General features: G+C 34.1%; 3 protein-coding genes and 1 long non-coding RNA gene across 5 annotated transcripts; 1 reads left to right on the forward strand and 3 right to left on the reverse strand.

The window, feature by feature from the left end:
- Positions 1–993: 993 nt before the first annotated feature.
- Positions 994–4,146, reverse strand: LOC126759062 (protein GPR107). The gene is made up of 10 exons (XM_050473652.1): positions 4,012–4,146; positions 3,770–3,944; positions 3,595–3,705; positions 3,386–3,531; positions 2,794–3,319; positions 2,635–2,733; positions 2,441–2,574; positions 2,217–2,366; positions 1,977–2,094; positions 994–1,909 (listed from the first exon to the last, which is right to left on the reverse strand). The coding sequence occupies exons 2-10, from the start codon at positions 3,857–3,859 to the stop codon at positions 1,331–1,333; spliced, it is 1,953 nt and encodes a 650-aa protein (XP_050329609.1). The 5' UTR covers positions 3,860–3,944; positions 4,012–4,146; the 3' UTR covers positions 994–1,330.
- Positions 4,147–4,597: 451 nt separating this feature from the next.
- On the forward strand, positions 4,598–5,788 carry LOC126759112 (40S ribosomal protein S15Aa). Its single transcript, XM_050473730.1, has 2 exons — positions 4,598–4,697; positions 5,233–5,788. Exon 2 carries the CDS (start codon positions 5,235–5,237, stop codon positions 5,625–5,627), a length of 393 nt encoding a protein of 130 aa, XP_050329687.1. The 5' UTR covers positions 4,598–4,697; positions 5,233–5,234; the 3' UTR covers positions 5,628–5,788.
- LOC126759116 (uncharacterized) lies at positions 5,535–8,067 on the reverse strand. Its single transcript, XR_007666945.1, has 2 exons — positions 7,743–8,067; positions 5,535–7,670 (listed from the first exon to the last, which is right to left on the reverse strand). It is a non-coding gene; the product is annotated as an uncharacterized LOC126759116 (long non-coding RNA).
- Positions 8,068–9,444: 1,377 nt separating this feature from the next.
- On the reverse strand, positions 9,445–11,242 carry LOC126759103 (peroxiredoxin 1). 2 transcript variants are annotated; one of them, XM_050473718.1, is made up of 2 exons: positions 11,068–11,242; positions 9,445–10,468 (listed from the first exon to the last, which is right to left on the reverse strand). In XM_050473718.1, the coding sequence occupies exon 2, from the start codon at positions 10,466–10,468 to the stop codon at positions 9,884–9,886; it is 585 nt and encodes a 194-aa protein (XP_050329675.1). In that variant the 5' UTR covers positions 11,068–11,242; the 3' UTR covers positions 9,445–9,883. The 2 variants fall into 2 exon arrangements, with proteins under 2 accessions (XP_050329675.1, XP_050329676.1); XM_050473719.1 differs by lacking the exon at positions 11,068–11,242 and adding an exon at positions 10,556–10,625.
- Between the last annotated feature and the right edge of the window lie 216 nt (positions 11,243–11,458).

The raw sequence follows: 11,458 nt of genomic DNA on the forward strand, positions 1-11,458 counted from the left end.
ATAAATAAAATTAATAACTTAAATATAAAAAAAACAAAGAACAAGGAAAAATATAAATTATGTAAAATTACTTACAAAAAATATAAAAAATTGAATAGAAAAAACTAAAAATATAAACATAAAACAAAAAACTTCAAAAAACAAAAATAAATTAAAAATAAAAATGCAAAACGAAACAAAAATAAAAATAGGTAAAAAACACTAAACAAAAAACGAAAATTAAATATAAAAAACTAAAAATATAAATAAAAAATAAAATAAAAAGTTCTAAAAAAACAAAAAAGTTTAAAGAATACAAAATGAATATTAATTGCAAAAACAAAAAATAATAAATAACCTAAAATAAAAACTAAAAATATAAAAAAATAGCAAAATGGAATAAAATTTAAAAAGACAAAATATTATACAAAAATCATATAAAATATAGCAAAACCAAATACATATAATATAATATGATAATCATAATACAAAAAAATATATGTGCAAATAACTGGAAACACAAAAAAAAAAAAATAAAAACAAAAAAAAATACATAGAAGGAAAAATTATCAAAAATAAAACAATAATTCTAAAAAAAATAATTATCAAAAAAAAAATAATTATCAAAAAAAAATAATTATCAAAAAAAACAATAATTATCCAAAAAAAAAACAATAATACTCGTATAATAATAATAATAATAAAACAATAAAAAATTAACTAAAAATATCGAATAAACAAAAGTTATCAAAACAAAATAAATTAACAAAAGTATGAAATTAAGTTTTTAAGTTCGCATAATGTATGAAGGTAAGCTGCGAGCAAAAGGTGTAAAAAAACTTTTCACAATATAACTTGGCAGCACTGTTTGTCGTTTAGCGGGATTTATAATATAAATATTCAATGCTCAATTGCCAAATTTATTTAATTTTTTTGTTTTTAGAAAAATATTCAAATACTTTCATTTCAATTGGCACTGCGGGAACTCCATGGAAACAAACTATGCAAAACTGATTCTGAAATATGTATATATCTAGTTTATTGCTCAATTGCATGCGCCGTAAATCAGTTATAAAAATTATCTAAAATAATATTTAGTATCATAATAATAAGGCAGTGTGTCGAACAAACTGCCAATGTTATATAAGTTGCCTATGCATATTTGCAAAAAAACCAGAAACAAAAAATAATTGAAAATTAGAATGTAAATCTCGAATGTAAGACATTCCATACTGGCAATGGCAACATACATTTATGTACATCCAACGCATAGACTTCAATACAACAAAAAAATGCACAGCTACTTCCTCATTCCGCACACTACGGCTTGTCTTCAACTTGCTTTCGCCCTTTAATCGTACTCATGACTCGATTCACGTTTTGTTATTAAGTTCTCACGTTCTTCAGCTGTGCTTTTAAGTAGTGTGGAGCCAGCTGGTGGCAATACAGTGCGGTTAAGCGCCTTCGTGCGATGTAAGCCCTCTGTGAGGCCAGATTCAGTAAGTACTTCCACTTCGTCATCGTCCATATTGCGCACCGAGAAGTATGGATGCGATGAAGTCGGACGAAATTTATAAGCAGTCAAGACGAAGAACACATATGTTGCCATTTCGTGGAACATCTCATCCAGCCAAGCGTACTGGAATGCCACGGTCATCTTCAGCAGATATACAATGATGCGTGTGAAGTAAATGTAACAAACTATCATTATGTAGAATTGACGGAAAAGCTTGAGTTTGCGCAAATTTATGGCAGCTTTGCCGTCGGTGGCCGATGCCTCATGCAAATGGCGTATGGACCAGACAATCGGGAAGAGTATGGCACCGCAGCAAAGCAGATCGACAAAGATGAAAATATTGCGCCAAGTGCGGAACTCAATGTCGCTCTCTTCGGACTCGTCAATTATGATCTCAGCAACGTTGGCAAGTACCTAGCGTGAGAAATATTATGCATTATTGCGAATTGCTATTTATTATTGTTATTAACAATTATTTTACCTGCAGCGGTATGACAATCATGAAGATTTTCTTATCCTTATCAGAGAGTATGGGCTTAATGAATGTCCAGCCGGTGCCCATAAGCACTATTGTAATGAATAATACGGAACCTTTCAACCTGTTAATTCAAAAATAAAATTTTTTTTAACAATTTATGCACAAAAAAAAGTATATTTTCCAAAAAAAAAAAAATGTTTAATCAATATTTTAAAGTGTTCCATACTTTATTTATATACTTACAAATGTGTTATATAATACAATATCGCCCAAGCTTCGACGTGTTCACCGCGTATTTCGATAAAATGATAATTAATGGCGTGGAACATGAGCGACAGAGACTTAAGGAACACCAGCAAAGCCATTATGTAGTGTAGTTTGTGTACATTGTGCCTAAAATATATATATAAATTAATACAAACTTGCCGAAAAGAAAGCAGTTTTCTAATATCTAAACGTGTACGCACTTGCTCTTCTTCAAAATGAAGATCCAGAAGAAGCCCGACAGGCAAAATAGTACGCTCATCATGGAATACAGAGCGGGGAGCGGCATTTCGCCAGCGGAAAGGAAATTATTTTCATTTTTCTCCTCAATGTCCACCTAAAAATAACGTATTATTATAGATTACTACCGCTATATAAATTCTTTAGAGCAACTTACATCGAAAGAAACCTCCTTTAATCCCCTGTAATTGGGGCAAGAGTGGAAGTGCAGGTTGTAGAGACCCTCATCATGCAAGGCGGCCACAAGCATGGAGAACTGTGATGTTTACTCATATGTAATGGAAAGATGTACTAACATACAACAACGTTAACTTACCGACATATTGTAATAGACCTTTCCATCAATAACTCGCTTAGTCAGTGGCATTGTATAGTTTCTGCAAATCTCAAACTGCGCATTATCTTCGAAATTAATTTGAGTTGCCGTAATTGCAGGTGCGACTTTTTCCGGCTCGTGAGGGAATGGATTTTCCTCTGCAACAGATTGAACTTCTTTATTAGCATCAGCTATTATTGGCGCTTTGGCAGCAACAGCGAGTACCGCTGACGCGGCAACTTTTGTCGGTAGTGGTGCATTAACAGCTGGCAATGGAGATGATGGCTTTGAAATTATTTGTGGCACTTCAACCGAATCATCGTCATCGAGCATTTCACGTTCCTCCAATGGTATATCGTTTTCATCAGCCTGTGCTACGGCCGCGTCATCACTACGTCTACGGCGTTGTAGAAAGATTGTTGAATCGCTAAGCTTAGAGTAACGCTTTCCACGGTACATAGGCAGCTCATCATGGTTGCGTACAATGTGTTGATTCTTCCACTCCGGCGAACATTTTACTCTTACGCTGAAATAGGTTAAGATGTAATTGTTTATTGACAGCTGAAATTTTTTTTATTATAACGAGACCTACAGCTGATTTTTCAAGTCCAATAAGAATATTAAAATGGGACCACTGCGCTGCATTTCTGCGGGTTCCTCTAGTATGCACCTGTTTTGGTGCGAGTCCAAGTATGGATTTAATTGGTCTATTGTAGTTTTATCTAACGTTAGGCCAAACTAAATAAAATAATATAATTGTAATATAAGGTTAAGTTTTAACAAACGAAAATAAATTCTCACCAAATCTGTTTCATTCTCATCTTCTATATGTAATTTACTCAACTGCACATCTAAATGTCCACCAATATAGAAACCGAATGTGCTCAAAGCTATATATGGCCGTACATCATGCTGCAACGGAAACAAGACCGTTAACTTAGTTACCATATAACATTTTGCTGCATCGTTTACTTACGCGAACTTCAAGGTGATGTTTTCTGGCCGCCACCAATGCTATCAGCAGTGTTTGAAGAATTAGAAATTTGCATTTTATCTGATAACCCATGTTTACTTTCGTTATTTATGGCTGAAACAAACGCCTGCGATAGCTGACGATGTCAGTTCTGTATCAAAACTATCTAAATTTTTTCCTGTTGGCACATAAACAATCAAATAAATCTTATAAATATACTTGGATTGAACTGCACAACAATATACCTGTTATTTTAGTTATTCAACCGCCTTTATAAATTATTTAGCAATATACAATTTTCACAATATCACCAGCAAAATATCAGAAAATATGTACGTATAAAATTTACGATTCGTCAGGAGGAGGAACATCTGATTGTCAATATTAACATCAAATTAACGCTAGGTGGGGCAAAAAATGTACAGGTTGAGTCAGATGATTAAATTAATTTTCTGTTAAAATTTGTTTATTTAAAAAAAAATAAATAAATAAATATTTTTTATAAATAAACTGCATTTAAAATGCATATATTTAATATTAATTCTTATAGAAAATAGTCATTATATTGATGAAATTTATATGTTTAATGTAAAATATTTACTTTTGAAACATAACCAAACATAACACAATCTAAATTATAAATAAAAATATTGATAAAGGCTTCCTTTTTTTATAATAAAAATTTATTTGTTAATATAAATATTTCATAATATTTTAAGTAATTGCCAAATAAATTATTTTTGTGAAATTCTTTAAATATTCGAAGTTTATTTATGTACGCCCTGTATTTGCAAGCGCATCCGGCAACTCGCAATGGTTTTGACAGCTGTCAAAAAGCAATACTGACAACTTGAGCAATATGGACTTCCTCTTTTTCGATACGTTCGCGTTCGGGTGAATTTCTCAAAAAATTCAACAAAATAAATCTTAGGTAATCTTAGTGAAAATTCACATAAAAGCGTTTGGAAATTTCAATAAGTGCTGTGGAAAAGTGTTTTATTATAGAAAAGATGTTTATTTCGAGACAATTCCATCACATATATATTATTTTTATACACAACTACGGAGTGAAATGAATTTGCTCTTGACTTGGCCGAATATCTATGCCATTGATGTTTTGTGGCCAAAGCCATGCAGTATGTTTTTTTACAACATCAGCTGAATCAAAAGTTCAATGAAACGGCTTGTGTAATTTATGAAGTTTATATCTCTTCACTACGTGGTTTTCTTAGAGCTACAACAAATATAAGTTCCGGCGTTTCTGTAGTAAACTGTCAAATTTGCCTATGAATGTTGGCGTGCACATTCGTTGCGTGGCTTAGAAAGAAAGTCTACTTTTTATAGCAAACTATAGCTGTTCCGGCAAAACTCAACTGTAAATAATCCACAGCACTTGAAAATTCCTCTGAAGCAATGATATTCTTAAGCGTGTATTAGTTCTAACGTATCCTTTGTTTATTTTTCAGCCATGGTGCGAATGAACGTATTGGCCGATGCCTTGAAATGCATTAACAACGCTGAGAAGCGTGGCAAGCGTCAGGTACTCCTGCGTCCCTGCTCCAAAGTTATTGTCAAATTCCTTACTGTCATGATGAAACATGGCTACATTGGTGAATTCGAAATTGTCGATGATCATCGTTCCGGCAAAATTGTAGTTAATCTGACTGGTCGCTTGAACAAATGCGGCGTCATCTCGCCCCGCTTCGATGTGCCCATTAACGATATTGAAAAGTGGACCAACAACTTGTTGCCTTCTCGTCAATTCGGCTATGTTGTGTTGACTACATCCGGCGGTATCATGGATCATGAAGAGGCCAGACGAAAACATTTGGGAGGTAAAATTCTTGGATTCTTCTTCTAAGCGGGACACAGGGTCGTTACACTATTAAAAGTGTATTTAAGCTATTGCAGCTGGCAAAAGCAAAGTGTTTATATTATTTTTTACAAAAATAGAATGATAATAGTCACTGAAAAACTGCAGTAATTGTGCGTGAAGGAGAATAAAGAATTGAAAAAATTTAATATATATTGGTTTCAATGATACCACTGCAAATGTGGTGCGGTATGATGATAGTGCAATTGCGTGTCATACCGGCTATTTTATGATAGTGCTGTGCCAAACATCCTTATACAAATAACAATGGTGTGTTGGGCGTATAATGAACCAATACACATATTTGTGCATAATACAAAAATCAATAATGCTTGATATAATAGTGTTCAAGTGAATTGATTAATAACTTCGAGTTGTATTAACATCCTTAAAATGTATTCCCCACTTACAATCTAATTTTTAGAATCAAAAATCAGTTGCTGCTTTAGAAAATGTTTGTGATGACAATTTGCTTTACTTAAAAGTCCGGAGATGTGCTGTGTCAGTTTTTTTTCGTTTATAGGTTTGCAATAAATTCAAAAAAAAAAACGATCCGTCGTCTTGCACCAAAGCTATAATACCCTTCCCACGGCAGTCGAGTTTAAGTAACCGGAACGCCACCAGATTTTAAAGCGGCCATTCAGGAATATTTTTTGCCGCTACAACAATAAGAAACCTTCGTTCGTGCATGTACATTATTTGATTGTTCAGTTCGTGTAGCTGCTATATGCTATAGTGATCTGATATCGTTCCATCAGCTTCTTGTAGAGAAAAGGACGTGAGATCGCTATGTTGAAAACAGCTCGTCATGCTGATTATAGGATCTCCGACGATTTTTCTAAGTGTTACAAAATTCATGGCACAGAGGGTATAGTGTTCAGGGTATAAAATTGTAGATTTTCTTATATATTAAAAAGGTTTCCTTTATTTGTTTTCACTCTATAAAAAGTATTTTTGGAGTTGTGCTCTCTTTGGTCAATCACAAACTCATTAATAAATCGCCTAAAAGTATGCAATATTTAAAGTGGAAAAATGTTGTTTGGTTTGAAAACAAAATTTACTTTCTTAGAGCAAATGTTATTGAAAAAAAACGTAAATTAAATTTTTTCCCCAAGATATCAAAAAAAGAATATGTGTTTTAGAAAATGTGGTATTTACAGTACTGTTGTATTACTCATATCTTATCAACATTTTCATGAACGTTCTTGCATACTCGCATATGTATGTCTAGGTGTTTGTAAGTAGAAACCAAAGCTTTATATACTTTTGCAACCAATTTTTTATCTCAATAATGCTAGGAAACACATTTTGTTTGCAATAAAGACCGTTCTACAAGTGCGCAAATATGTAAATATGTATGTATGTACGTACTATGTGTGCTTATCAGCAAAACCAATACTAAATACCACCATTTGCACTCGATACTAGAAATGATTCGACACTGGCGTACACTTGTATATAGATTGATGGATACTTGAAGCATATAATACAATTTCCAGACACTTTTGATCGTTTGTGACTAACAACGCTCTGCCATAAATCATGTATGTATGTACGTTCGTATGTGTTAAGCGGAGTTATTAAATTTAGAAGTTTGTACCTGTGCATAATTAAGCCGGTAAAATTTCCATTTCCAATAACAGCCATCTTCCAACTATTTTGATAACAGTAAGCATGCTATATTAATTTTATATCAGCCCTGCCGACCTTATGTTAAAATGTTGTGTTGTGCAAAACAACAAATAGTAAATTAACGCTATTAAATTCTAATCTGAATATAATTTCACGTCATCAAAACATTATTGCAGCTCGAATGACCCCAAAGTGAATTAGTTATTTATTTTGCGATTGATGCCGCAAATACATAAACGTTAGTCGTCAACAATTACTTGACCATTATAATTATTGGATTTCAATTAGTTACGTTTTGACTTAACGGTTTTTTTACTATCTTGAATAGTTGTTCTTTTATCGCCCTTAACTATAAGCTGATCGATATTGATAACATCGTACGTGGGCTATTAAGCATATCTGTTAAAAATAGTTTTTTTTTTTTTAAATTTGTACCTACATTTGTATGTGCACAAATAAGTATGTACTTACTTATATAATGAAAGCCAAAGTTATCATGTTTGCTTGCTATTATTTCTTAGAGCCACTACTTGAAACGCTGGAGTGATAATTAGGATGAGTCTGTATTTGTTATTTGCCACACAAAGGTTTATAATAATAGAATGCGTGCCATGCTTATTTCATCAACAAATAGTAAATTTTCAAGAAATCACTTATCTCAATAAGCTGAATCATGGCATTAAGTGTGTTTGGTTTTATTGCATCAGCGCTCAGCAATGGAGCCACAGCGACGGAACTTAAATTCACGAGTAGACAAGCTATGTGCACGTTTGTGCGTGCAAGTAGGTATGGACACAAGAACAAACTAATTGAAAATCGAAGCAAATACCGTACCGTACGGTACATACATACATGCATATATGTATGTATGTATGTATACCGGCTTTGCTAAAAATGTAATTGAAGAACCGATATATTAATCTTCACCAGATGCAGTCGTGCTGATCAAATGCCGCAGATAACCAACAAAATTCAGTTCCATTCCCACGATAGTCGAGTCTCAGTAACCTGACAAAATTAAGTTTATTCTAATAAAAATTATTTAATTTCGATTCTTGTTGGGACGGCGTGTTGTAAAAATTAAAGAAAGGGCATAATATTGAAAGAAAGAATACAGGAAAACTGCGAACATTTTGCGAAAATGCACACACATACATACATACATAAATACAAACTATAAAAATGCTTTGTGAAATACATATGTACATATCTACACATCTAGAACTTACAATTGCACCTGCCTCTTCATACGTACATACATTTCTGGTTGCGTGCTTTGAATTTTAATGAATTTGCCCAACTCTAGTCTAGCGAATGTACATAGCCACTTAAAGAGCAAGCTGACCAGCGGCGTGTGTGCTACAAGTTTTCTGCACTTCACATTGAAAACGAAATTATGTTCAACCGAACAGGAAATTCTTATATGGAGTTGCATGGTCGCATTGATGCCGGAGATAAGTTGTATGTACATACATGTAAGCATAAACAAGTGCGTTTTGCGACTACTGCATTAGGTGGTCTGGTATGTGATACCGGCTGATGGGAGAAAAAACCGTCCAACACGTTTAAATAGAGGGCAGTAAACCAGCAAGCGACAGATATTATGAAATCGTTATCAACACACGTTGTTCCTGAAGTTTATCACTCTCAACACGATGTTGACCGGTTTAGAAGCATTTCCCACATACATACATTAATGTGCATACAAATATGGCACCACACCTGCGGCTGCTCCAATAGAATTCAATCCAAGTTAGAATAGCTGTAGTAATCTTATCATGGCGCTCATTTAGATAATAAATAATCACAATATTATTGAGCACTCAACGGTACTTCTCTACGGAGTGTTTATTTCACTTGTACCACCTTTATTTATCAAATATCAAGTGTAATCCGCCGTATTTGCATTTGCTACATTTATACATATGTACATCATACTTTGTTTCGCTGTTGCCAAAAAAATTTAAATGACGAAATCTAATCTTTGCACATGTATCACCAAACACGCTTCCCGTTCAATGTCGATTTGGAGAATTCCCCATTGTTAATGGTGGCTAGACATGCTACATTATAGGTACAAAGGTTTGCTGAAATAAACTTAATAAATTGCGTAACCTTCATTTACCTTCCCCCCATAACTTAATGACCGGCAAAAAATATGCATTAGCGAAAATATTTTTTAAATTGTTTATTGCTGCGGAATTGTATTTGTGTTGAAATAGCAGGGAGCTAATAGTGATTGATTTTTTATTCCATTTTTATTTCTGTAATAAACACTCTCCAGCTACATACATTAATTGAATTTCAAATGAACATTAATTCAGCATTAGTTTTCCGAATACAAAACGAAAACAACTTGTTGGATATACATACGTACACATAGATATAAAGAACTACGAGCTAATGCATAAAATGGGCCTCATTATAGCGCACTTTGAGTGCTATTGTTTTTTGTGTAATGCTGATCTTTTGTAATTTGCAGTAATGATTATTTAAGTTATTTTTTAATTGTTCTTGTAACGAACAACTTCCAGCGTCGTTACGGATACAACATCTGATTTTATTCTTTTGCGCAATTCACTTCACAGCTGCCTTAATAACTTATGATATGCTTAAGAAGCAAGGGCGAAGTATTCCTTTGACTTCTTGGGGTCAGCAATCATTGTCTTCTCACCGGGCTTCCAGTTGGCTGGGCATACTTCACCGTGCTCGTCGGTGAATTGGAACGCCTGAACTAAACGCAAAGTCTCATCGACACTGCGTCCAACTGGCAAATCATTGATGGTTACTTGACGCAAATTCTGGCTTCTGTCGATAACGAAAAGTCCACGGAAAGGAATGCCGGTTTCTTCATCCAACACACCGTAATCACGTGCAATCTTCATGGATTTGTCGGCCAACAATGGGATAGACAAATCACCGAGACCGCCCTGCTTGCGTGGTGTGTTAATCCAAGCTAAATGCGTAAAGTGACTGTCTGTTGAGCAGGCAACAACCTCACAGCCAATATTGCGGAATTCGGACACACGATCCGAGAACGCAATAATTTCGGTTGGGCACACAAAAGTGAAGTCCAATGGGTAGAAGAACAACACTAGGTATTTGCCTTTATAGTCAGTCAGATCGATATCTTTGAAAGTGCCATTAACGACGGCGGTTCCCTTGAAATGGGGAGCGGACTTCTGAATTTTCGGCATCTGCAAAATACAAATAACAACAACATATACAGTTAAAAACACCGTAGCAATCAATTACTTTCAAGTGCAGTAAATAACTATTATAACCTTTTTGGGGCAAGCCCAGTTCAATTTCACATTTTCAACACGGTTAACGTACTGAATCTGAGCATGCAAACGGGTTTTTATATACAATTTGCGTTTACCACAAAAGCAGTGAATCAGCAATTTAGGTACCTACAGACGGAAAAGTACGAGAACTGAAAAAATCTAGCAACAAAACCAATTAGAAACAGCAGACTTTGCGAAGCGATAGTTTGTCGTTTCAAGACCAATGAGCCGGGTAAGCGGCGCGGAGGTCTGAAACGAACCCGGCTGCTGACGAGTTATTAAAACGTTTTACAATGTATATACATGTATGTACACACTATCAGTTCACTAATCTTTCTAGAATCTTTTAAATTCATGTGCAAGAGAAATATCAAATATTTCTTTGCTGCCGTATTATTTATATAATTGGTCCCTTTTATTTACCCGTCATTACAGACATTCCCAAATACCTTATTGACTTGTTTCAGATGAAATTGAATCCCCCCCATTATTTCAACATTTTTACTTACATCTTAAATTGTTTTCCGCAAAATTCGCAAGGTTAATTCACACGATTATTTGTTTTACCGGCAGCGGGAGAATTTACTCGAAAACGCAAAAACGCACTTGTGTGAGACAGCAGGCGAGCAAGAAAAAAATTGTACACCAAACCGAATAACACGAACTTACGTCCAATCTATTCGAATAATTAAATTAATAAAAATTTAATGAAAATTAATTTAAATTAATATGCATTTCATATTACAAATCATTAATTTTATTAAGTAAGAATGATTATTTTAAATACTTTCACGACTTTCAGCAAACAGCTGCCTGTTTCGCAGCTTTGACAGCAGTTGGCAAAAGCGCGCGCAATGAAAAGCTTTGGTAATAGTGGAGGGCACACGTTACGATTTTTTG

The sequence above is a fragment of the Bactrocera neohumeralis genome, chromosome 5 (assembly GCF_024586455.1).
Source record: "Bactrocera neohumeralis isolate Rockhampton chromosome 5, APGP_CSIRO_Bneo_wtdbg2-racon-allhic-juicebox.fasta_v2, whole genome shotgun sequence".
NCBI classification, from domain to species: Eukaryota; Metazoa; Arthropoda; class Insecta; order Diptera; family Tephritidae; genus Bactrocera; species Bactrocera neohumeralis.